This window comes from Lissotriton helveticus, chromosome 9, assembly GCF_964261635.1.
Source record: "Lissotriton helveticus chromosome 9, aLisHel1.1, whole genome shotgun sequence".
In the NCBI taxonomy this organism is placed as follows: domain Eukaryota; kingdom Metazoa; phylum Chordata; class Amphibia; order Caudata; family Salamandridae; genus Lissotriton; species Lissotriton helveticus.
In genome coordinates, this window is record NC_136070.1 from 75,314,883 (window position 1) to 75,342,324 (window position 27,442).

The following is a 27,442-nucleotide window of genomic DNA, read 5'->3' on the forward strand; positions in this document are numbered from 1 at the left end:
TATTGTATAGTTCTAATTTGGTTTTTGTTTCTTGGTTTAAGTTTACGTTGGTAACAAACACAAAAAATATAAAAAGCAAATTATGTTTTAATTGTGAAGTACATTCGGTCTAAGCGATCGATCAACCTGTTGATTGAAGCCGTCTCTACAACCGAGCGAGGCTATAAGGTCTCAGTTATGTTTTCCTTTGCCCTATGATGCAAACCGGCCTCAGGGTTGTAGGTGATATACTGTACTGCGATGATAAAGACATATAATTTTGCAATAAAAAAAAAATAAAAAATAAAAAAAAAAGGTATATGTGGAAACAGTATCACAACAGATTATTTGAACAAGGATGGTTGGCCTGGTAAACACAAAAAGGCCTGACAAATAACCGCTGACTGTGCCTATTTTAAATACTTGCTAGGCTAAAGACAGAACAATAAACAACACATGACCGTTTAGCGTGCAGTGGGTCCTTGTTAGAGATGCCACACCAAGCCACAAACTTGTCCCAGTGTCCTACGTAAACAGATTTTGTATAAGGATGGCTGCCCATCAGAATGCCATTTATTATTCAGGAAGTAGACCAAATGCAGCCAACTGCCGCCACTCAATCACCATGCATGAAGGAGTAGAATGTGCAGGCCCCGGTGCAAGACAGAAGTCTGCTGTGACACAAGTGGCAGCATGATCAGAGGACAGATGCTCACAACTAGAAATTCCAGATACCACACTCTCCTGGTCCAACCCAGTGCCACTATAATAAGTTAGGCCCAGTTGTTCCATGATCTTCTTAAGAACTCAGGGTAGAACAGTCAATTGCAGAAACTCATGCATTAGTCCCGTGCTCCACTCTAGGCAGAATGTGTCTCAAGAGAGAGGGTCTTCTTGGGAACTCCAATAGGTAAACACGTTGACACTCCACATTGTTGGCAGCAGCGAAAAAAAATCAAGCCAGGGCTCTCCCCATTGACGCCCTGCGCCAGCAACCTCCAGGTCTAGCTGCCATTTCTGATCCGCAAGGCGTTAACAGCTAAGTTTGTCTGGACTGGCGATCAAAGATCTTGCCAGTGGTGTACGATAATGGTGCAGGGTCTCTTGGCACAGAACCCATGCTCTCACTCTACCCTGCTTACAGCAATTTCATATGCTGATGCTGCTATCTATGAGGACCTGAACTAGCATTTCCTTGATGAACAGCACAAAGGCGTTCAACGGCAAGCGAATAGCTTGCAACTCCTAGAGTTTGATGTGGTGGTGGGTCTCTGCTGGAAACAAGATAACCCTGATTTCCACCTAACTCAGAACACATCCCTAACCCAGCAGTGATGTGTCTGTCACCACCATCAGTTTGGGGTGTGCTAGTGAGAGGGGTCTGCTGCACGTCCAATTACAATCAAGAAGCCACTCTACAGATCTTTTGCTGCCTTCTCTAAAATCAGGATAGAGTCTGACAGATTCCCTTTGTACTGGGTCCACGGACACTTCAGATCCCACTGCAGTGCCCACCTATGCCATTTGGTTGACGAACAGGACACAGGAGGCAAGTAGGCCAAGAAGCCTCAGAGTCTCGATCTCAAGGACTGAGGCCGAAATATAGGGATGTTAACCTGATCGTGCTGGACTCGTTCCAGAGGGAAGGCCTGAAAATGCTCTATATCCAAGATGGCTCCAATGAAGGGGAACCTCTGCAAAAGAGTCAGATGTGACTTCGGCATGTTGATCATGAGCGCCAATTATATAAGGAGGTTTGCCGTCATCTAGGGGTGGTCCATGACGGACTGGTGAGCCCACCTTCAACAGTCAGTCAGCAAAGGAGGACCCCTGCCAACCTCTGAAGGTACACTGCAACCACCACCATCATTAGCTTTGTGACCGAAAATCTAAAATAGATCTAAAATATAGCAAAGGTCTCCACACTTTTTGATAGTAGCTAATTATGTTCCAATCTCTGAGGTAGGAACCCTCTATATGGCTTCCTTTTCCAAACGAGCCTAAACTTCCCGTAGCAAAATGGACAACTGGTCCTCCAAAAGCTGCTCTGATGTAGGTGGAAGAGGCGGCGACATGAAAGGAATGGTAGGGCGTAGCCCTATTGGACTATCTGCAGGGCTCACTTGTTAGATGGTATGGCTTGCCACACAAAGAAAATGAGTGATCCTGCCTCCCACAGGCTGCTCGTGTACTGCGAATGGCAAATAAAAGCAGCTTGGATGCTGGTGTGGTCTTATGGAAGGTGTCTGCTGGATCCCCTACCCTGGCCCTGAAAGGATCAATAGTCTTTTGGGGTGGTCTCCTTGAAGCTGTCTGAATGTGAAAACCCTAGCGATGCTTTGAAAGTGCTTGAGGATGGAGTTAGTCTTCTCGCCGAAAAGGCAAAACCCGGCGCAAAGCATATCCATGAGCTACACCTGAACCCTATGAATCTCATCTTCCCTCTGGTGGCACTGGAGCACCACACTGATGCTGACTACTCTGCCTCTCAATAACAACAAATTGAGAGAGAGGGAAGGAAAAGGGACACTCTCAGTCCCCCGGGTTAGTATATGTCAAACAACAGAGGAGTGTCGTGAGAGGTAAATGTTTCAAGCACAGTAGCAGAGAAGTTTGTTTTGGGTATTTCCACTTAAAGTGGGGTCCACTTTAAGTGGAAATACCCAAAACATTGTTTGGTAGATTTCCCGACACATATATTTTAATCATGTCTGGCTGCCCATTGAATAAAAATTTTGTCTGGTACAGCTTTCAGACATTTTTAATCCACATTCTTTTCACACTATTGTCACGAAGAACCAGCTCCGCAGTTTTCTGGCGTTGTAGCACACCAGGGAGGCATTCGGCTTCTCCTGGTGGGCCCGATGATGAGTGAGGGCTTCCTAAAGAAATCCCTAATGATTTCCAATGTAAATTAATTAGGTCATTTTCTCCTTCTCTGCTACTGTGCTTGAAACATTTACCTCTCACGACACTCTTCTGTTTGACATATACTCTGCCTCTCAGTCTGTTGTGTCAGGCCTGACCAAATGATGTACTTGGCAGCATTCTGGGCATCTTGAATAGTGTGTACCAAATTGGGACAAAATTCTTTTGGGACTGCATTCTGTAACATACAGGTTGGCTTCGCGTTTCCGGATCACCTTCATGTGCATCAGGGCACACTGCTCAGACAACTTAATAGTCATGCCTGACTCCAAATACCAGAGACTCGAGTCATTGACATTTGTTTGTGACAGTCACTATAAAGGCTTAAACTTATTCTCTTGCACACTGTGAGAAAGTTTGAGAGAAAAATCTCTACAACTCACCAGAAAAAGTTAGGAGTTAGCTCCTGATTCATGCACAAAGACAAAGAAAGAAAGGAACCAACGTCAGTGCGCATGGGTGGTGGCTATATGTGGCTCTACTCAACAGCCGTGGAAGAGCGGAGTCGACGCGGAGCCGCAAATCCCACGCAAAGGGGCTATACTGAAAAATCGTCCAGATCCAGTCTGGCGCTTGGGGATAGTCTAAAGTTGAGAACACGGAGTTTATAAGTATCCATCAGAAATAATAATATTGAGTCATCTGCAGTTTCTCTTCATTTATTGTTATATCTTTAGAGACAGGATTTGACATGATTTATGGTTAGCATAGAGTAGCCTGAAGAAGGCACACAAAGAATTATTTTGCACTGGTAGAGAAGCAAAAAAATTTACCGGACAGTTTTACAGCTTCTCCGCATCACATTATCAGTAATATCATCAACTCTAACAATAAGTATTGCCTACGTTTTGCAGGACCTGAAGTTTGCCAGTAAATACGTTAATTACATTTGGAATTGCTCTTTCTACAAAACCAGGTGGGATGGTTGCCTCTGTAAATAAGCCAACCATGTGGAGTAATCTCTGAACTTATAGACCTGGTGGGGAAATTGTTTTGCTGAGGTCAACATTTCTATGAATCAAGTCATGGCTTGACGGTCTTTGAATCTCTCTAGAGTCAAGTCTGCCTTTTCCCCAGAAAGTATGGACCCACCAAAAGGTATGAACACTAAGAACCATGGTACATCACCTATATATCCAGTAAACCTCATACATGTGTCTCTCCTCAAGACTACGCTGGCACCAACAGTTCTACCAATGCTTCCTGTTGGACCAGGTCTGCATGAATCAAAAAATTCCAGCCTTGTGTGCTGTTTGCATTAAACAGTCTCTAAGATCTTCTGGGACTGCCAGTAAAATCTCACTGGCTATGTCCCAGAGAGCATGTGTGTATCGGCCAAGTAAGCAAAATGTATTTTAGAACCTCAGGGCAAAACTTGCACATGGAAACATCCTCTTGCCGAAAGCATCAATTAATTTGGATTTCCTGTCCAGGAATTGGTCGTAAAAGAGTTAAGGTTAACCCTGCTAGTGGAAGCCTGCACAAGGAGGCTTACTGATGTTGGGTGTTTAGTCAAAAATCTGGGTCACTAGATGAGGCACAGGTCTATGTCAGCAGGATACTGTTGTGCTAACTGGTGGGTAAGAACAGTGTTTTGTCAATATGGCCATTGAAGCGATGTTAAGGTACTCATTACAACGCAACAGTGGTGTAGGCCCTGGCAGAAGAATCTCTATGAGAACACTTGACTTTCTGTCGACAAAGGGCAACTGCAATTCTAGCACTTTATCTGTTGTCCTGAACCTCTGCGCAACAAACAAATTGTGTTGTTGCACTGTGTAAGGCAGCAGCAGATATCAGTATCAGGCTCCCAATGACCAGCAGCATATTAAGAACTTGTGTAAAGCAGCATGTCAAGGTCCCTGTTCCTACTTGACAAAGGATTCAGAGTGTGGCCATTTGAAGACAGTTCCAATTACCTATAACACACTAGGTATGTACTGTCACAACTAGGAAAGCTGTATCCCTGACAAAGGTAGGACACCTGCGTGATGACCATGAGACATATGACGTTTTTTTCAACAAACTGAGCCCAGAAAAAACACGCCGAGTCAGTCTGAGCATGCCACCTAACTGCCACATGAGGGATGCAAGAAAATGTATCAATGGACAGAGTCAGCTTCCCCGGATGAGGAGAACAGCACCTAGAGCCCTTGAAGGCCTCCTTTCCACTTTGGTTTGTGGCATACAAAAACCTGAATGCATTAGCTTGGTGGAACATGTCCACAGGATAAGAGGAAATCTCAAAACGGGAGAGGATGCCAAGAAGATGTTCTACGCTTGTCAATCATGCAGCATCAGCATTTTGCTGTTCTCAACGGATGCGATCATTACAGACACCCACTGTACGCTCTTTCACATGTTCCACTGGAACAGGCTGATGCACTGCCAGATGTTATGAATCAAAGAGACCCACTGTATGTCATGGCGGCCCCCTTCAACATTTGAAAGCAGGGTTTGACCATCGACCTGTTCACTACCACTTGCAAGTACTCTGTTTGGAATCCTGCACCCACAAAAACCTCCCTTTGCTTGACTAACATGTGTGGGATTACAGGAAAAAGAGCTATATTAAAGCAGAGCAGCGCTTAGGCCAGGATCCTCTTGCACTACCACTTTCCTGCACTGCTGGAGCACAGTTATGGGACAACTTGTGAGACCTGTGGATCAACTCACAGCTTACTGGTGCACAGCAAAGCTCCTAAGAAATAGAACATTGCTTCATGAACTACTGATACTTCAGTACCAAAGCAGATGCTTTGCTAACAAAATACAGGACAAGGATGGGGTACACCGCACTTTTGTAGGCAATGGGGAGTTGTTTGGGCTTTAAGCAAAGAGCTTGCTTTATAGGTAGCAAAAAAGTCATCAATCTCATGAGTGAAGACCTGTCTTCACAGAACGGGGATTTGTCTAAAAGATGGTACAGTAGTATTTAAAAACATCAAGGATGCCCAGCACAGTGAATGCAATTTTCATTAAATCCCTTGACTAGAGCCTCTGATTTGTTGGCACTCATCATCAGCTCAATTTAAGGAGATCTGTAATTTTTCATACAGGGAAAAGAACTGTCCCTTACGATCTCCAAATAAGATGCTTATGTACTGTGTGCAACGTTCACCAAACATTTGAGGGTACTATTTTCTATGCCGCAGTTGACAGCCATGCAAACTGATTCTCCAAAATTTCTATTTCTTCTTTCACTAGTTGCTTGCACTAAATATTGCAAACAAGCTAACTAATCAGCTTATATTTTAAGTTTTCCTTAATTTATTAGAGCCTGTATATCTTTCTTTACCCTTATGCCCATCTACTCTGGCAACTCTGGTTCAAAGGAAATCACCAATGTAATTTCCTAATTAACCCATGGACATGCCTCCTTTTCTTCAGGGTAGAACTATGAGGGTACGAGAATTCCAAAGACTGACCTACCATGCCCCCTTCAAACCTTCAGACTTCTTCAGTCACATCTGATGGAATAGTTTCAAATGCAATAATATAATCTTTGGAAAAATAAAACTGAACCACCTGTGATAACTTTAATTTGTTTTGTGGACCCTCTTGAAAGCCCCTGTGTTAAGTGCTCATTACCTACCATCCATCGCAGTATGCACAATGTTGAATCCTTTGCACTTACACCACGCTTGAGTAATTCTCTGATAAAAAAAACACTTACAATTTAGACACTTCACTTAAATGAAATGTGTAACCGGAAACTGAAGAAACTCCTGCAAAGACACCTTTATTCCTTCCACTGAGACATTTACATAGTTTTGCTAATATCTTCTGTCTAACATTGAATCCAAAAACAATTGATCTGCACTGTGCAAGATAATATCAAATTCCCTTGTACATTCACCCACCTTCCATTCATTGACGGGTTTTGCACTGAAACTGCTGATAATTTTGCACCGATTTATTAATTATGTTCTGACCTGTGACATGCAGCAAATACACTTCAGTCCTTACCACTGACTTCACTGTCATGAAAATTCCCCATTCCTTCACAAAGGTTGAAAGTAGTTTTCTAACCAAACAGACTTCCAATAATGATTCTCATTGACATCAACATAAGTCATTTAATTACGGTCTTGCAGTACTATACTACACTTTAATCTAGACCACAGGAATGTTGTGAGTTCCACTGAAGACAGCGAAGTGGCTCAGTACCAATAATGGCTGGTAGAGACCATTTCAATGTTTGTCTTTCTGTTTCTCCATTATTAATTTATAATTGTACCCCCAATGGATGGAATGTCAGAATAGCTTTACAGACGTTCTGTCTCGATCTATAAGGGTTGTTAAAAGACCTCGCCCTTGTTATAAGCCATCGCCTGCACTTTGGGCCTCTAACTCGAATTCAAGGCCTTTAACACAGATTATTGCCCAAAGTAGAACGTCTGTAAAGTTAATATGACATTCCATCCAGAAGGCTATAGTGTTTGCTTAATTATCTGTCCCCAGCTCATTTGAATTGAAGATTAAAGTTAGAGTTGTGGTGGCTTTCATTCTGACTCAAGGACATGCTCACTCACCGGTTTAATGTCTCGGTGTAAAAATCCCACTGAATGAATGCTTTCAATAGACTCCAGGATCTGTTTTCCCAGCCGCAGAGTAGTACTGATGGTGAAGGTTCCTCGAGACTGACTTCGACGAAGATCTGCTAGGTTCCGGCCCTACAGAAAAACAATGGGACTTAGAAGGTTTCATTCTAACTCATTTTTTACAAGTGTTCCCATCTAAGCACTTTAATTTATATGGTATACTTTAATTGCATCAAATTGAAAAAATACTGGTACTTCTTCAAAACCTTGTATGCCTTTGTGTATAGACAATACCAGATATACGCAGAGAGATGAGCACAACAACGCCTCACCGTTACAGTCAGATATTGGTCCATTGAACAAATGAGACACTACATGCAAACTGTGCTAGATGTTACTCTGAACGTTTACAATCAACATTACATGCAGATTATTTGTTTCCTTTATGGGTCAGAGCATGCAATTCCTTAATCAATACACCATAGTGCACAGCAAAATAACATTATTTTCTAATGCAGAGGATCTGACCTCCTCAATGTGAAACAGCCATGGAGAAAGAGTGTTAAGCAAATCAAATGACTGCAGGAAATTTGTGATGGCAGTATTTGCAGACAAGGTACACAGGGTATACTCTGTTTATCCTTTGAACTCCCATATCAAACACTGATATTGTATGCGGTTAAATGTTGCTACTAGAAGAACAGTCTTCTCTAAACGGTTTGATTTTATGCTAGCAAATTACAAATTATAAACTCAGACACCTAAATGAGGGCGCAGTTGAGAACTAACATGGGAAGCAACCACATGGCCCCTATGTACTTTTGGTCATGTTCACTGGCAATGTTATCTGTGGATTCTTGATGATCAAGCTTCGACAAGCGTAGTTTAGGCATGGTTTGACCAGGTAGCTATTAGGGGGGAAGTTATTAGACACCTGTTTTCTTTTATACTCACTTATGTGGGTGAAATAATAAGTGACCAGGCACCTCAAGTTACTTGATTGATGTACGCTGCTTTTGATTCCACAAGTGTGGAAATCTCAAGATGGTAATATTCACTAATGGCAGCGAGATGAGGAAGCGATTGGCACTAAGCAGCTTGCAATTCGTCTAACCACTGGCAATCTCTCAGGATAGAATCCCAACTCACTGTTCTTTTGAACACCATGCCACCTTAGTTTGGACCCATCCACGTGCAAATCAGTGGTGACCCTGCTCCACACGGGAGCAGTACAGCCCAAAACTACTAGGTCAGGTCCTCCCTGAACTGGAACACAAGCAACCCAGAACCAGTTTCGTCCTAGTTATGGGCTCATCAGCCAGGTACAGCTTGAGTCCAGTGAGCAGGGGACCCACATCAGTGTATACTCATACCACTTAGGGCTGGAAATGAAACACAAAAGGTGATGGGAGGAATGTTTGCAATCTGTCTAACCACTGACAATCGATTGGGGAAGCATCCTAACCCATAGATCTTTTGCTCCCCATGCCACTCAGTTTGGACTCAGCCAGCCGGGTACAACTTGGTTCCAGTTGCTCCCTATGGGCCTATGGCAGTAAAGAACAAGTTACTTACCCTTGGTAACGCCTTATCTGGTAGAGACTATCTAGCCACAGATACCGTATCTTAGAATTATCCCCAGACGTCAGACTGGATCCAAACATGTTTTTTGTGAGCAGTACCCCTGCACGCCAAGAGGTGGCATAGATTGGCTCCGGTTGGCATCATCCGCACCAGACGTATCGTGCGTGGTGCCTATATAGGCGCCACCTCAGTGTGCTGATGTCAGCTTCTTTTCAGAAATTTCCACGCAAGGAGCACAGAGCCACGAAGAACACTGACAACTTGTGTGCAAAGCTAGGGCCCTGAAAGTGGAAAAACCCTGTCCCTAGAAATCCGTTCGAAGAGCAGAGAGGATGGGTGAATCAGTAAGCAATCTGCGACTAGATAGAGTCTCAACCAGATAAGGCGTTACCAAAGGTAAGTAAATTGTTCATCTGATAGAGACTTCTAGCTGCAGATTCCTTCCCTTAGAATAGATACCCAAGCAATATCTTCACACCAAAACGTCCCGCAGGTCTGAACAGGCAACATGCCCGTCCCAACAGACCAGACTGTCTAGGCAATAGTGCTTTGTGAACTTGTAAAGAGAAGCCCACGTTGCTGCTTGGCAGATGTCCAAAACCGGAATCTCAATCAATCAATCAAAGCATTTATATAGCGCACTACTCACCCGGAGGGTCTCAAGGCGCTTGGGGAGGGGGGGTCCGCTACTTCTAGAACAGCCAGGTCTTGAGCTGTTTCCTGAAGGCGAGGTGGTCTTGGGTCAGGCGGAGGTGGGTCGGGAGGGAGTTCCAAGTCTTGGCGGCCAGGTAGGAGAAGGACCTTCCTCCTGTGGTGGCTCTTCGGATGCGGGGGACGGCGGCGAGGGCGTGGCCGGTCGATCGAAGCTGGCGTGTGGGATTGTAGAAGTTGAGGCGGCTGTTGAGGTATCCTGGGCCTTGGTTGTGTAAGGCTTTGTGTGCGTGGGTGAGGAGCCGGAAGGTGATTCTCTTGTTGACCGGGAGCCAGTGCAGGTCTCTCAGGTGTCCGGAGATGTGGCTGTGTCGGGGGATGTCGAGGATGAGTCTTGCTGAGGCGTTCTGGATCCGCTGGAGTCTCTTCTGGAGTTTGGCAGTGGTTCCGGCGTAGAGGGAGTTGCCGTAGTCCAGTCGGCTGGTGACGAGGGCCTGGGTGACCGTCTTCCTGGTCCTGGTGGGGATCCACCGGAAGATCTTACGTAGCATGCGCAGGATGTTGAAGCACGACGAGGAGACGGCGTTGACTTGTCTGGTCATGGAGAGGGAGGAGTCCAGGATGAAGCCCAGGTTGCGTGCGTGGTCTGTTGGTTTGGGTGCGCTGCCCAGGGCGGGGGGCCAGCAGGAGTCGTCCCAGGCAGAGGGCGAGGAGCCCAGGATGAGGACTTCCGTCTTGTCTGAGTTCAGTTTCAGGCGGCTGTTCATCATCCACTCGGCTACGTCTTTCATCCCTTCGCGCAGGTTGGCTCTGGCGGGGTCGTTGGTGAGGGAGAGGAACAGCTGGGTGTCGTCGGTGTAGGAGATGATGTTGAGGTTGTGTTGGCGTGCGATGGCCGCGAGGAGGCTCATGTAGACATTGAAGAGGGTGGGGCTGAGCGAGGAGCCTTGAGGAACGCCGCAGATGACTTCGGTGGCTTCTGATCTGAACGGGGGGAGGCGGACTCTCTGTGTCCTTCCGGCGAGGAAGGAGATGATCCATTCTAGTGCCTTCTCCTGGATTCCAACATTGCAGAGGCGCTGTACTAGGGTGCAGTGGCAGACAGTGTCGAATGCCGCGGAGAGGTCCATTAGGATGAGGGCCACTGTTTCTCCGTTGTCGAGCAGGGCTCGGATGTCATCGGTGGCTGCGATGTGGGCGGTCTCGGTGCTGTGGTTGGCCCGGAAGCCAGACTGCGAGAGGTCGAGGGATCCGTTCGTCTCGAGGAAGGCGGCCAGCTGCTTGTTGACGGTCTTCTCGATGACTTGGGCCGGAAACGGGAGGAGCGAGATGGGGCGGTAGTTTTTGAGTTCGGTGGGGTCCGCTGATGGTTTCTTCAATAGAGCGCTGAGTTCGCCGTGCTTCCAGCTCTCCGGGAAGGTCGCGGTGTCGAAGGAGGTGTTCATGATGTCCCGCAGGTGGGGTGCGATGACAGAGTCGGCCTTGTTGAAGACGTGGTGAGGGCAGGGGTCGGTTGGAGATCCGGAGTGGATGGAGTTCATCGTGCGGATGGTGTCTTCGGTGCTGATCGGGGTCCAGGCGAGGAGGGTGGTGGTGGGGGGCGTAGGTGCGGTCGTGGGGTGCGTCGGTTGTGAGCTGAAGCTGTTGTGTATGTCTGCGATCTTGTTGTGGAAGTAGGAGGCGAGGGAGTTGCAGAGGTCTTGTGAAGGGGTGATGTTGTTGTTTCCGGCGTTGGGGTTGGAGAGCTCTTTAACGATGTTGAAGAGTTCCTTGCTGTTGTGTGCGTTGTTGTCCAGTCGATCCTTGAATGCAGTTTTCTTGGTGGCGTGGATCAGTTGGTGGTGTTTTCGGCTGGCGAGCTTGAGGGTGGTCATGTTGTCTGGTGTTGGGTCTCTGCGCCAGGCTTTCTCGAGGGCTCGGCAGTTCTTCTTGGAGCTCTTGAGTTAGTCGGTGAACCATGGGGCTTTCTTGCTGCCGGGTCTGCTAGGCGGGGTCCTCAGAGGGGCGAGGTCGTCTGCGCAGTTGCTGATCCACTTCGTGAGGTTGTTGGCGGCCTGGCTGGGGTTCGCTGCGATGGTGGGAGGGTTCTGGCTCAGGGAAGCGGCGAGCTGGTCGGCTGTGATCTTGTTCCAGCTTCTGCGTGCAACCTGTTGCTGGTGGTGGTGGATCGTGATCCTTCTGAAGCTGAAGTGTACGCAGCTGTGGTCCGTCCATTGGAGTCCGGTGGCGTGGCTGAAGGCGATGTCCTTGCTGGATGAGAAGACGGGGTCGAATGTGTGTCCGGCGTAGTGGGTGAGGGTGGTCACCAGTTGCTTGAGACCGAGGTTGTCCAGCAGGGTGGTGGTGTTGCGGTCGTTGTTGTTCTCCAGGTGGAAGTTCAGGTCCCCGAGGAGGATGTAGTCCGCGGAGGGGAGGGCGTGCGGGCTGATGAAGTCGGCGATGTCTTCGCAGAATTGTGTGCGTGGTCCCGGGGGTCTTTAGATGAGGGTGCCTCTGAGGGTGGTCTTGGGGTCAGTGTGGATCTGGAAGTGCAGGTGTTCGGCGGCTTTGAGGGGGTCGTCGGTGTTGGTTGTGATGCGGATGGTGTTCCTGTGGATAATGGCGATGCCTCCTCCCGTCTGGTTGCCGCGGTCCCTCCGGGTGATCTTGTATCCGTCCGGGATGGCGATGGCGATGTCGGGCGCTGAGGAGGCGTTCATCCAGGTTTCCGTGAGGAAGGCGACGTCTGGAGATGTGGTGTCGAGGAGGTTCCAGAGTTCGATGGCGTGTCTGTGGACGGAGCGGGTGTTGAGCAGGATGCACTTCAGGTGGTTGCTGATGGTGCTCGACTTTGTGGGTGCGGGTGTCGTGCAGGTCCGGATGCAGGAGAACTTGCAGGAGTGGCAGCTGAAGTGTCCGTGGGTGCGTCTCGGGTTGGCTCGGCAACATCCCGGCGTTGAGTGCTTTGAGGTCGGTGGCGTCGTAGGTCCGGCGGGTGGGCTGGTGTCTGCGGGGACCAGGGGTCCTGGCGCTGGGCGCGGTCCAGGCGCGGACGGGCGCAGACGGGCTTACCTTTGGCGCGCCTTCGGCGCACAATCGGCGTTAACGCTGCGCGTGCGCACGGTCGCCATTTATGGCGAAGTGCGAGGGAGGGAGGAGCAGCTGGGAGGCGGGAGCGGGGAGGGCACAGAAAGAAAAGGGGGCGTGTCCGATCTCTCGGCGGCGGGAAGCGGGGAGCGGGGCGGGAGGGCACAGGGGGCAACAACGGTGAAAGACAACACAGGGGGGGCACACAGAAAAGAGAAAAAGGGTCACAAATGCCTAAATATGCAGTAAGGCAACAGAAAATCAGCTCAGCACACACAGACTGCAGGAGACCACGCCGAGCGACGGCAGGGGGCGTGGTCAGCAGGCAGCAGGCCGGCTCAGTGAGGCAGGCGGGGAACACACGCTACAGCTGCATGTCAACGCAGTGGTCACAGACTTTGATCTGGTAGAATGAGCATGCAAGCCATCTGGGGGTTGCTGCAGATGTAAAAGCAGAGCATGCTCCATCGGGAGATGATCAATTTCTGCACGGCCTTCCCTTTCTTGGCTCAGACATACCCCACAAAGAGTTGGTCATCCACCCGGAACTCTTATGCGGTTAAGGTAGGATGACAAAGCTCCTCCATTTCCAGATCCAAACTAGCCCCAGGACCACGCTATGCGGCACCCTCATGTACAAGCTGCCAGGACCTTGCACACACCACGCAACCACGATCGCCGAGCTCACCACACCCCACGCCATCACCTCTACGGACTACATGCTACTCAGGGACCTGAATTTCCACCTCGACAACAGCAACGACCCCGACTCCACCACTCTCCTCGACAACCTTAGACAAACAGCTCGTCAACTTGCCCACCCACAGAGCGGGTCACACCCTCGACCCAATCTTCGCGGGAGGAACTAACATCCGCTTCAGCCACACCACCCAGCCCCACTGGACGGACCACCACTGCATCCATTGCACTTTCAACACCACCACCGCACCCAAACCCGCCCTGCGCCCACCACGACAGAGCTGGAGCAAGGTCACAGAGGAACACCTCAGCACCACCCTCCATCAAACCCCCCCCTTTGCTACGAACAAAACCAACTCTGCAGCCATGGAATTTCACAACTGGATCTTCTGCTGCGCCTACAAACTTGCCCCCTAGCCAAACAACGCCCTCTAAAAGCCGCCTGGTTCACCACAGAACTTCAAGAGGCCAGACGCTCCTGCAGACGCTTAGGAAAAAACCTGGCGAAACCTGAAAACCACAGAATCACGGAACAACCACAAGAGCGTCCTGAAGGAATACCACCAACATATAAGAGACACCAAACGGACCTTCATAAGGGACAAGGGCCAGACCAACGTAACCAACACCAAGGAACTGTGAAACATCATAAAGCAGTTCGCCAAACCCACCTGCGAAGCCACGGGCGTCACACCCTCCAGGGAACCCTCCCAGGAACAAGCTCAGCTCCTACTTCCATCTAAAGATCAAGGCACTCTACGACAACTTCAACAAACCAAAGACGAACACCATCCCCCTACCGACCAACCCCGACAAGCCTACCATCACGTCCTGGGACCCCGCCACCATCGAACTCATCACCGCGACCATGAAGAAAACCCACTGAGGAGCCCCGATGGACCCCTGCCCACCGCACATATTCCAAAGGGCTGCCACCGTCATCGCACCCAAACTAGGGAGAACCATCAACGCCTCCCTCAGATCAGGCATCTGCCCAGACGACTGGTAACGGGCAGAAGTAAAACCCCTCCTCAAGAAACCTACGGCCGACCCTACAGACCTGAAAAATTACCAGCCCAACTCTCTCCTCCCCTTTGCGACCAAAGTCACTGAGATAATCGTAAACACCCAGCTGCCCACCTTCATAGAAGAGAACTCCATCCTGGACGCCTCCCAATCTGGATTCCGTAGCAACCCACAGCACCGAAACCGCTATTCTCGCCACCACCAACAACATCCGCATGCTACTGGATCAAGGACACACCGCAGCCCTCATCCTTCTAAACCTCTCCGCAGCATTCAACACCGTCTCACACCGCAGGCTCGCAGCCAGACTACACGGCGCGGGAATACAAGGAGCCGCCCTCGTCTGGATCCAAACCTTCCTCTACGACGGAACCAGAGGATCCCACTCCCTCCCTTCCTCTACAAACCCATGGAAATCAGCTGCGGAGTACCCCAGGGATCATCACTCAGCCCCACACTCTTCACGATCTACATGGCCCCCCTCGCCGCCATCGTCAGACAGCAGGGGCTAAACATCGTATTCCACGCCGACGAAACTCAGCTCATCCTCTCGCTCACGAAGAATCCTGAAGACGCTAGACTATGCTTTCAGGAAGGAATGAAGAACATGGCAGCCTGGATGAAGGACAGCTGCCTGAAGCTCAACTCAGAGAAACCGAGATTCTCATCCTCTGACCTTGCACCTCCACTTGGGACAGCACCTGGTGGCCCTCGGGAGCCCACCCACCACTACAGGCCACGCTCAAAACCTCTGCATCATCCTGAATTGGCCTACATGAAAGGCCAGGAAGGAAGAAAGCCTTAGTGTGAAGGACCAGCTTGATGCTGAGGTACAGAGATTTAGGTGACAAAGCCTGAAAATACCTACCGCTCCAGGCAGATGTTATGGCCACCACAATGGCGGTTTCAATGGTAAGAAGTCCAGCTGGTGGAGTCGCACCTCTTCCTTAGAGCAAAACAAGTAGGCAGGGTTATGAATTGGCCTACATGAAAGGCCAGGAAGGAAGGAAGCCTTAGTGTGAAGGACCAGCTTGTCTGCTAAAATGCTGAGGTAGAGAGATTTAGGTGACAAAACCTGAAAATAACTAACCCTCCAGGCAGATGTTATGGCCACCAAGAAGGCGGTTTCAATGGTAAGGAGTCTGGTAGGACTATTGTGTAGCAGCTTGAAGGAAGCGCACATAAGAAAAGTGAGTACCAAAGCTAGGTCACACTGAGGCATGATAAAAGGGTGAAGGAGGGAACATGTGTTAGAGACCTTTCAAAAACCTATGTACAATTGAGGATTTGACCAGAGATGCCTGCTCTGTTAACCACAGAAATGCTGAGATGGGAGAAAGATAGTCTTTTAAGTTGTCCGATGCCGAGCCCTGCTAAGCAAGAGAAAGAATAAACAGAAGAACTTGAGAGAGGGGAGCAAAAGGGGGATCAACCGGATTCTCTGCATACCATGCCACAAACTTGCTCCAACAACAGAGGTTTACCATCTTGGTGGAGGGACGCCCGACAGCCAAGATAACATTGTTGACTTCTGGTGGAAGGTGGAAGGGATCAGCCAGGCCTTGGTGCTCCTAGATTTGTCGGCTGCCTTCGACACGGTCGACCATGATATTTTGGTCGGCCGTGTCGGAGACGCCGGCATCCGGGGGCCGGCCCTTGGGTGGATCCGCTCCTTCCTAGGCAACCACCATCAGGCTGTTCGCCTCTCCAACTTCTCAGCGGATAAAGTTAAGTTGACATGTGGCGTCCCCCAGGGTTCCTCCCTCTCTCCCCTTCTTTTTAATCTATATCTGACCCCCCCCTCATCCAGTCTTTACCGGGTAACAATGTCATTGCATTTAACTACGCTGATGACATCCAGCTAGTCTTTGACATTGACTCTTCCGACCAATCAATTTATAATTTTCAGTCCACCCTGTGTCTTATTAGTAACTGGATGGAGGACAATCACTTAAAGCTCAACCCCGACAAGACCGAGCTGGTCTTGGTCGGAGGTGCCTCCAACCCGTGAAATTCGAATTTCTGACCCTCCGGCTTTGGTTCCCCCCCCCGCCCTGTCAACCCAGCAAAAAGCTTAGGAGCAAGGACCTTTCCATGAAGCCCCAGATCAGTGCCGTGGTATCCTCTTGCTTCTTCCGATTTTTAACCACGGAGGCCCTGACCCTGGCTCTGTTGGCCCTTGTAGTCTCTAGGATTGACTATGCCAACTCACTTTATGTCGGCTTTCCAGCATACCAGCTAAATCGCCTACAGTTGGTACAGAATCAGGCCGCAAGACTAATCTTCCATGAGCCCAGACATCTTCATGTCCGCCCCTTGCGCCCTTCATTGGCTCCCAGTGGCTAAACGCAGCGAATTTAAACTTGGCTGCATCATCTTTAAAGCCCTGGCTGGTCTTGGCCCTGTCTTCATCTCTTCTCTTCTTCACCGCTATCTTCCCACGCGAAACCTTCGCTCTTCTTACTTGGCCCTACTTACAATTCCTACCTTCAACCGCAAAAGGCATGGTGGTCTTAGATTTTCTTTTCTTGCCCCTTACCGTTGGAATGCACTACCCTTGGAGCTGAGACTTACTTCCTCTTACCCCTATTTCAGATCCCTCCTGAAAACTTTATTGTTTCGCCAAGCCCATGGATAATCACTTTCTTTCTTAAACTATCTACACTGCTGAATGCCTGTTTACCCTGTGCTCACAGCGCCATGAAGCCGTTGGGTGTAAGTGCGCTATAAAAGTATTTTTAACATAACATAACATAACAAGGTTCAAAGCTGTCAACTGCCAATGCTCAAGCTCCATGCAAGAAGGCGGAGCATAGACAGGCTCGGGTGGAGTACCCTCCTCTGCTGCTGGGGCAGAAGATCCTCCTCAAGTGGCAGTCTGATCGGAAAATTGATAGCCATGCTCGACAGCTCAGGATACTAAACTCTCCAAGCCAAACAAAGGAGCCACAAGGATACATTGGGCACTGTCATTCCTGATTTTCTTGAGAACTCTGGGCAGGAGTGGTATGGGTAGACAGGAGTACAGGAGGCCTTAGCTCCACTTGAGATGAAACATGTCTCCAAGAGAGAGCCAACTTGGAAACTCCAGCACGCAAAAACGCTGACATTGTACGTTCTCAGCGGTGGAGAATAGACCTAACTAGGGCTCTTTCGACTCCGCTGAAAGAGACCTTACAACACCTCCGGATGGCGATGCCATTCATGAGCCACTAGGCATCTTGCGCCTGAGTTTGTCCACCTTGGCGTTCAGAGAGCCTGCCAGGTGTTGAACCACCAGGGATATGCCCTGATGTTCCAGAAATGTCCAGAGGCGCAGAGCCTCTTGACAAAGGGTCCAAAACCACACCCCGCCCTGCTCGTTGCAGTACTATATGCCGGCGGTGTGGTCTGTGAACACTTGGACTAGCCTTCCCATCGTAGAGGGTAGAAAGGCTATCAATGTCAGCCGGATCATTCTCTCTAGCAGGTTGATGTTGAGTCTGGATTTTAATGTAGACCATTGGCCTCTGATCGCCACCTCTCCCAGATGGCTGCCGCATCCCAGGAATGACATATCTGTCTCCACTGTCAGATCTGGTTAGGGAAGGGAGAGAGGTGTGCCACTGACCAGATTGTGGTTTGTTAACCACCACTGTAGATTTTTTGTAGTACTCTCTGCGATCTGGACCATGTCGGAGAGATTCCCCTGATTCTGTGCCCAATGGAACTTCAGGTCCCACTGCAGAGCGAGTATGTGTCACTAGCAGGATGCAGGCTGCCATGAGGTCCAGCAGCCTCAAAGTCAGTCTCACCAAAACACATAATAGAGGCTGAAACATCAGTATCATAACCTGATTATCCTGGACTGGCTGTTCAGGAGGATATGCCAAAACTACACAGTGTCCAGAAAAGCTCTAATGAAAGGGAACATCTGAGAGGGAGTCTATCGTGACTTTAACAGGTTGATAGTGAACCCCACCAAATGCAGAGTCTATTGTGTTCCGGAGGTGGGAAAAGACTGCCTGGCGTGAGCCTGCCCTCAACAGCCAATCGCTGAGATAGGGGAAGACTGGCACCCCTGATCTCCGCAGATGAGTTGCAACCAGCACCATCACCTTGGTGAACACCCAAGGGGCACTGGTAAGGCAAAAAGGGAGCCCGGCAAACTGAAAATGCTTGTGGACCAACATGAACTGCAGGTAACGTCTGAGGGCAGGCAGGGCGGGGATGTGGGAATATGCGTCCTGCAAGTCTAACATTACCATCCAGCTTCTACGGATCTGCTTTGACTGGCACGGAAAGAAAAGAACCGACGTCAGCACACTGGAGTGGTGCCTATATAAGCACTGCCCAAATCACTTTCTGCATGGACGACTCCACGTAGAGCCAAATAACTCCACCTACCGTTAACATTTCCGGATCTAGTCTGATGCCTGGGGATAATTCTAAGGTAAGCAATCTGCAGCTACAATTCACTATCAGATAGTGCACATATACTAGTGGCATTGTAATTGTTGCAACCATATTAGTCACACAGTTATGGCAGCCTCCAAATGTAAGGATGTCCTTATTTTTAAAGCTGATGTTTGATTGCACCTGCACCACTCAATGCAGGCACACAGTATTTTATACATACTCTAAGGAGCTTTCCTACAGCCGCTTTCTGCCCTCGCCTTTGGTGCAAGAACCTGCAGACATTGGCTTGGCAAACTGACAACTACATCTTCAATCAGCCAACAGGACAATTGTAATTTCAGCATGTTTTCTATTGGCTGAGTGGGTGTATCCATTCATGGTAGCCATGAGTTTTTATTTATTGGTTTTAAGGTATTTATGTAGATTGTATGTATCTACTGCGATGACTTTGGATTGGCAGCAGTACTTTGAAGCAGCCTTTCAGATCTAGATATTCAATCACACTGTATCAAACCTAAATCATTTTTAAGAGGGCTATATTAACTTTAGAGACTATGACAACTCACTTGAAAAATATAAACTGAACAAGGCTAAAACAAACTCTTTAAAGTGGATTACTCGTACAAAGCAAAAGAAAACCCTCCTTCATCCACAGGACTTTCTAGAGAGGAAATCTCGCCTGAATGACATCAGAAGGAAATCAACAACGGCCAGAGAATCAATGGATGGTCGACTGTGCCTCCCCATGAACCTGTGTGAGCGCCTTTTACATCCAACTGATTTTTTGGTAACAGAAATAGCTAAAGATTTTCCACGCAATTGGCTACTTCTACTTATTCAAATTCTATGCCTTATGCTCAAATTGTCTGCCAGTAGCTTTTCTGCTATGTCACAGGAAAATAAGAGCACCACTTGGTGTTGGGCATCTTTCGACGGATACTTGGCTCTCTACACAACAGTCATATTGGAGTTTAGTTCTTCCAGTTGTTACTCAATGTTCACAATCACAACTTAAAATAGATGATTTGATGCCTTTAACTCCTTCGATGCTGATGACGGAGCGGTTCCGTCATCAGCATCGGTTGGGCTGTGCTGATGATGGAACCGCTCCATCATCGGCACAGCCCTCGGGGGGAGCGCTGGCGCTACCCCCCCGCCGGGGCATCGATCTGTGTATTTCAAGCAGGGGTGGCAGCGGAAGACTTTCCGCTGCCACCCCCGGGTCCCCCACGCTTCCTGGTGACGTCGCGCGCGCTGAGGTCATTAGGAAGTGCTGGACGCGCTGGAAGCCATTTCTTTCCAGCGCGTCCAGCGAACAAATAAGGTTTGTGCTCTCCGGTGGGGCGGGGGGGGGGGGGCGTTTCTCGGTGCCTTGAGGCATCAGGGGGGAGGAAACACTGTTTCCTCTCCCCTGATGTCCCAATGCAGGGCATTCCTGGTTCAGGCTCGCGCACAGCGTCGCGATCCTGAACCAGGAGTGCCCCCACTAGACAACAGGGATGTTTTTTTTAAAAAAAGGAAGCGACCCCTTGGGCAAGGGTCGCTTCCAGGGGGACAATTTAATTCTTCAGAGGCAGATCGCGCGTTTTTTCGCCGAATCTGGACCCCGGGGGGGGGGGCGGGGGGGGGGGGGGGGGAAGAGAACAGAAAAGCCCACTAGACACCAGGGATTCTTGTTTTTCTGAAAAGGGTCGTTTCCTGGGGGAAAAATTATTATTTTAGACTTTTCTCGCCCGTTTTTTTGGCCAAATCTGGACCCGGGGGGGGGGGGGGGGGTAGAAAAGCCCAGTAGACACCAGGGATTGTCTTTTTTTTTGCAAAGGAAGCGACCCCTTGGGCAATGGTCGCTTCTTGGGGGCAAAATAATTGTTTCAGACTTTTCTGCCCCCCCCCTGGGGGCAGATCGGCCCCTTTTTATGCCGAATCTGGACCCGGGGGGAGGGGGGGAGGGGGGGTGGGAAGAAAAGCCCACTAGACACCAGGGATTGTTTATTTTTTGCACAGGAAGCGAACCCTTGGGCAAGGGTCTCTTCCTTGGGCCCATTGTTTTTATTGAATATATTCTGCCCCATAATTCTGCCTTTCTGCCCTCAGGAGGGAGCAAAAAACCCTACTAGACACCAGGCAAATCTTTTTTTTTTTAAATGGAAGCGATCCCTTGGGCAAGGGTTGCTTCCAGGGGGTCCAAATTTAAAAACCGATTTATATTCTGTCCCCTATTGGGACAGACACCCCATTTGTGACATAACCTGTGACATAGCCTATTGTAATGTGTATTGTTTTTGTTTTCTAAAGTGTAATGTTTTCTTTTCTCTTTAGACTGTTGCAGTGTGCGGTTTCATTACTGGTGGTTCTGCTGTTTGTGTAGTTGCATGTGTTTGGTAAGAGACCTTTTTTGTACAATTTTAATGTAAATGTTTTTTTTGCAAAGTGTGTAGTAATACGAGTATGTTTGGTTTCTGTTTTTTGTGATTGTGAAACATGTTTTGCATTTGTGCTTGATGTGTATTTTGCTTTTTGTAGATGTAAGTTTTTTTTTCTTCTTTCTAGTGGGATATCGTGGACTATTTGCTGTGTCTTTGCAGAGTAGGTGCTGGTGAGTGTGGCTGTATTTTGTAAGTGAATTGTATAGTTATTCAGTTTATAGATCTTTGTGATGAAGGCTTACATTTTTTTACCTACTTTGCACAGTGTTGGTTGTTGAGTTGTTTGTGCAGTCTCCTTTCTTAGTGAGGATAATGGCTAGCCGCCGGATTACCGCTCAGCAAGTTGTTGGAATGCTTTTTGATTCTTCCTCTGACCATGGTGCTGAGACTGACTCTGATTCTAAGGCAGAGGTGGGAGGTGAAGATTCTGGTAGTGCGTTTTCTCTCCACATGGCATCGTCTGCTGATGAAGCTACTTTTGGTGTGGATGAAGTGCCTGTGTTAGAGGAGGACATTGCTGTGCCGATAGTGCGGCAAGAGGCATCTGGGGTGCAGCCGGGGGCTGCTAGACTTCACGTTGGTTTAGTGAGACAAGAGACAGCTGGGTGGCAGCCTGGGGCTGCAAGACTTCCTGTTGGTACAGTGAGGCAAGAGGCAGCTGGACGGCAGCAGGGGGTTGCAAGTCTTCCAGTTGAAAGTTCTGACCTCTGGGTTGCCCTAGGCATGGTGCAGCCGGCATTGCCAGACTTTACTGGTGTTCCAGGGTGTAGGGTGAACACTGAAAACTTTTTGCCGATTAATTTTTTTCAGTTGTTTATGGATGATGTGTTTCTGGCAGAGATTGTTGAGCAGACTAATTTGTATGCAGAACAGTTTTTGAGGGAGAACAGTGCCAGCCTTAAGCCCCACGCTAGAGCTACTCGGTGGACTACCACAAATTTGGAAGAGATGAAAAAGTTTTTGGGTTTAACTTTTTTGATGGGCTTGCTTAGGAAACCATCAATGGCTTCATATTGGTCTACTAGTCCCTTGATGGCAACAGCTATATTTCCGGCAGTCATGAGTCATGATAGGTATTTGCTTCTGCTTCGGATGATGCATTTTGTTGATAATGGTTTAGCTTTGCCACGAGATCACCCTGATTGTGACCGTCTTTTCAAGATTCGGCCTGTCATTGATCACTTTGTTGATCGATTTCCTGAGATCTTTAAGAAATTGCAGTGGATGAGTCTTTGGTGTTGTTCAAGGGCCGCTTGGTATTTAGGCAATACATTCCTAGTAAGAAGGCACGCTATGGTATTAAGATTTATATGCTGTGTGACAGTCGGAATGGATATGTCTCTAATTTCAGGGTGTACACCGGTAAGGAAGACAGGATTAACCCCCCTGGTTGTCCGTCCACTTTTGGAGTGACTGAGAAAATTATGTGGGAACTTGGTAGAGGATTTTTTAACAAAGGCCATCATTTATATGTAGATAACTTCTACACTGGTGAGCAGTTGTTCAGGGAATTGGCCAAAGTGGACACTGTTGCTTGTGGCACAATCTGCTCTAACCGTAAAGGTTTCCCAAAATAACTTGTTTGTCAAAAGCTTGCTCGGGGACAGTGCAGTGCATTGCGTTGTGAGGAGCTTCTAGCTAAGAAGTTTTCAGACAGGAGAGATGTCTACATGTTGACTTCCATACATGCTGAAAGCACTGAACCGGTGACTGTTTGGGGTCAGGTTGCAGAAGCGCGCAAACCTGTGTGCATTTTAGACTATAATAGGCACATGGGTGGTGTTGACAGAGTAGATCAGAGGTTGGAACCGTATGCTGCTCTTCGTAAGGCTTACGTGGAGAGGTGTGGCGCCGCGGCCAGGGCGACTGACGCTGGGATCTGGGGACCACGGTTCGATCCCCGGCTCCGGCGGCAGGTTAGCCCAGCACCATGTGACTCTGGGCAATAGCTCGCTTAATCTTCCCGACGGCCCCCAGCGCCTAGAGACCCTTACGGGTGATTGTGCGCTTTACAAATGTGGACTTTACATTTGGTACAAGAAGTTGGCTATCCATCTTTTCCACTTGGCAACCTTTAATGCTTTTGTTGTGTTCCAGCAATCTTGTCCTCAGTCAAAGATGACTTTTGTAAAGTTTCAGGAGTCTGTAATAGGCAGCCTTGTTTTAGTGGAACAGGCAAGTGTTCCTAGAGTTGGAGTGGTGGAGGATGTTGCCAGATTTAAAGATCGCCACTTGGGGGCGTGGCCAAGATGGCGGGCTGAGAGGACGCTCTCCTCGTGTGCTCCCGAGACCCCGGAGCCCCTGTGCCGCCTGGCACCGCTGATCTCCCCCAGATCGAGCGGCGAACACGGCCGGAGCGAGCAGACGAGCGACAGCCCCACTTTGAGCCCCGGTGTCTCCTTGTTCATAGCGGCGCTGTGCCGGAGCGGCCCCCGGAGCTGGGTTGGCCTACCACGCGGCGGAGGGCTGTGGAGTCGGTGTCCGGATCCAGTCGGGGGTCCGACGTGGAGCTTCGGTGACGACACGAGGCCAGGCGCATCAGAGACGCACCCTTTGCCAGCGGCCGGTGAGACGGTCGGACGGAGTTCCCCAGCCGGTCGGCGACGCGCCGGCTCCCGGACGGAGGAGGCGGGTCCAGCGAGGAACAGCTACGACAGCCTGGGGACCGGGCGGAGCGGGAGGCCTGGGCCTGTGCACCGCCCTTAGTGCCTTCTTTCTGGAGCCCCGCAAGATCGGAGGTAGGCGAGCCGCAGTCCGGCGGTCCAGCGGAATCCCCGGTGACCCCCTGGGCGCAGCGAGGTTGCACAGGAGCGGCCCCTGGGGCTGGGGTAGGCCGCCGAGCCAGCAGAGATCGAGGGCGGCCGTGGACCGGGGCCCACTGGTGGTCGGAGGTGGGGCCCCGGCGACGCTAAGGAGGGCAGACAGACTTGGTGTGCACTCGGCACGCGCTGCCAACGCGGCTGTGAGACCAGAGACCCGGCGGGACAGCATCGCGCTGACCGACGACCCAGGGGGCTGGGCCGGAGGGAAGCTCCTACGCCAGTCCGGGGATTGATTGGGCCGGAGGGCCTGTACCTACGCGCCGACCTCGGTGCCTCCCCCCAGGGCCCCACGTGACTGGGGGTGAAGACAGGAGGTGGAGAGACGCTCGGAAGAGCCTCGCTGTTTCTGCAGGCGACCAGTGACCCCCACCCCTGGCAAAATTCCGAAGAGATCCTTGCTGGGCCTGTAGCGTGGAGGTGACGAGCGGCCTGTGGCCCTGGCCGGGGGGGAGCCCCTGCCTCCTCGTCCTTCTCTACACGGGCACGGGGGCCGACTGCTGCACTGGGCGCCCCCAGGGGTGGCACCCTTGGAGAAGCAGGACCCGCCTAGCCCCTGCATCGTGTGCCTTTAGACTGTGGTGAGGTCCGCTGACCTCGTGGGGATCAGGCCCGCGACGCCTTTTACTGTGGTACGGTGGTAGCGATCTCGACCCCTACAGACGTGCTGTGCAGCGGACGCTGGCCCAGAGGTGAGGAGGGTGCCCTGACAACGTGGTGCATTGGTTCTGCTAGGAAGGGGCACATCACACAGTCTTCCCCTGTGGACTTTTCCTTTTGCTTTACGGAGAAGGGGGGGTGCCCTGCGGCTGGAGAGGGACTGCTGCGCCCATCCTAGAGACGACACTCCTGAGACACAGGTCGCTCTCTGACTAGGAGTTGACCGTCACGAGCCGCAGCGGAAGGAGCCTTTGCGTGACTCTCGGCCAGACAGCGCCCAGCCGTTCGGAATTCTATAGGTGCCCTCCCTGTTGCGGCAAGCACCCCCCCTCCGCGATGGCGGGCAACAGAGGGGGAAAGAAAGGTGACCGCACCTTGCCCGAGATGCTGAACAGGGGCGCCCCGAGGCAGGACAGATCCCAACCAGTACCGAGCCCCTCGACCGGCTCTCGTGGAGCAGAGGGGGGAGAGCCCCCGGTCACCAGGTCCTTTCTGGAGTCACTGTTTAGCACGCTCAGGGAGGACTTTCAGGCGCTGAAACAGGAGGTTGCTGGCGAGGTCCGAGAGGTGCGGAGGGAAGTCGATTCGCTTGGAGAACGGGTCGCCACCATTGAAGACGCTCATCAGGCCAGGGACGAGGAGATCACGCAGCTGCAACAGGAAGTACTACGGCTCAGGGATCAACAGATCGACCTGCAGGCCCATGCCGAGGATCTTGAGAACCGGTCCAGGCGCAACAACATCAGGGTCAGAGGCGTCCCGTCCAACGAAGAAGGGGAGGACGTCGCGGCCTACCTGCGGGGTCTGTTTCGGGATATCCTTGGAGAAGCGGAGGACTTTCCGGTGAGGATTGACAGAGCGCATAGGGTTGGGCCGCCGCGCCGAGCTGCGGCGCCGCCTCCGGATATCTTGGCCTTTCTGCCGGACTTTCCTCTGAAGGAGAGGATCCTCCGTGAAGCACGTCAGAAACAACCAGTGAGCTTCGGAGGTCACCAAATTGCTTTATATCACGATCTGTCCACCATAACGTTGCAGAAACGCAAATCCTTCAAAATCGCAACGGATTTCCTGAGGGAGCATGGCACGCAGTACTCCTGGGGGCACCCCTTCAGGCTTATTTTCCGGTGGAACGGAGCGCTGCATCAAATGAGATCCCTCCAGGACACGTGTGGAGTGCTGGGTATCACCGATACGGATGAAGACACACCAGCGCCTCGCCGACGCACTTCTAGGGAGGGCTGGCAGACAGTTCGTCGGCGCCGGACCACACCTCAACCATCTAGGCCGGACTCTCCTACGATCAGGGCGGACATGGACAGCGCCATCAGGGAGGTATCCGGCTCCACTTCGCCTAGCGGGGTGGCCTTGACGGCCTGAGCATCATCCGGGGGGAGATCATCTTGGCGTCACCGGCGCTGCAGGTTTGAGGGTTCCGGGGGGGGGGGGCTCCGGGGGAGCATTGAAGGTGGCTGGACGTCCACTCGGACACTTTACCACAGACTTGCCCGTTAGGGGCTGGACTGGGACACTGGGGATTTCCGTGAAGTTGGGGTTGTTGTTGTGGGGAGTGGGGGGGGAACTGGGTAGGTCTGAGGGGGTGAGAAGTGGGGAGTTGGGGTGTTTGGGGATGGTTTGGGGTGTGGGGATGGGGGGGGTTCGGGGTTCGGGTTGTGCCTCAGTTGTCTCATGTTGTGCTACTTGTGCTCTTCTGCCGCTTCACAGGGGTGGGGGGGGGTCCACTCGGGTGGGGATTCGGTCTGGAGGCTGGGTGCCCGCTGAGGTTCCATGTAGCTGTTACTGTCTTGTCCTTTCCACGCTGGGCCGATGGGGGAGCTGTCGGGCTGGCTCTGCAGGGCTTTGGTTCCATCACGTGCTGCCTAGCTGGCTGGGACCTTCTGATGCTTCTGGCCCACCTGTCACCGACCTGTTGCTGCCCTTGATTGGTCCTCTGGGGCGCTTGTTTCGACCTGCTTTCCCGCCTTGTGAGGTGATAATGCATTCGGGCCCATTTACCGCTGTGACTCCACTGTTTGTTCATGGCCCTGAGGATTGTGACCCTTAATGTAAAGGGGTTGAATAACCCGGTCAAGCGCAGGGCGATACTGTCCCTCCTTGAGAGCACCCAGGCGGATATCTGCCTTTTGCAGGAGACTCACCTCTTGGCCCGTGACTGTCCCAGGTTGAGGTCTCCGAAGTTCCCGGTTCAGCTTTTTTCCTCTGGGGCGTCTAAAACAGCGGGGGTCGCCATCTTGGTGTCTGGGAAGTTCAAAGGGGAGGTACTGCACAAAGTGGCGGAGCAGAAGGGGAGGCTCCTGGCTTATAGGGTTAGGATAGGGGGTTTCTTTTTCACGGTGGGCTCAGCATATAGCACTAATGATCGCCAGGATTTGTTTTTGCAGTCTGCCTTAGCTGACATCGCGACTACCCCAGACAGGCACATACTTATTGGCGGCGACTTGAATATGGTCTTTAATTCATCTTTAGATAGGTCCGCGCAGCGTCACCCCCAAACTGGGGAATTCTCGCAGCTTAGCGCCTCACACTTGGGGGACCTGGACATGCACGATTTATGGAGACACCTACACCCCACTTCTAGAGCCTACTCCTACTACTCTCACGCACATAGGACTTACGCCAGACTGGACTACCTCCTAGTGTCGGG

General features: G+C 50.6%; 1 protein-coding gene across 1 annotated transcript in view; it reads right to left on the reverse strand.

The window, feature by feature from the left end:
* Positions 1-27,442, reverse strand: part of TTBK2 (tau tubulin kinase 2) — a 631,485-nt gene that overhangs the window by 243,486 nt on the left and 360,557 nt on the right. Inside the window, exon 6 of the mRNA XM_078659515.1 lies at positions 7,443-7,583. Within this exon, the coding sequence (XP_078515641.1) occupies positions 7,443-7,583 (141 nt within the window). The remainder of the gene's footprint in view (positions 1-7,442; positions 7,584-27,442) is intronic.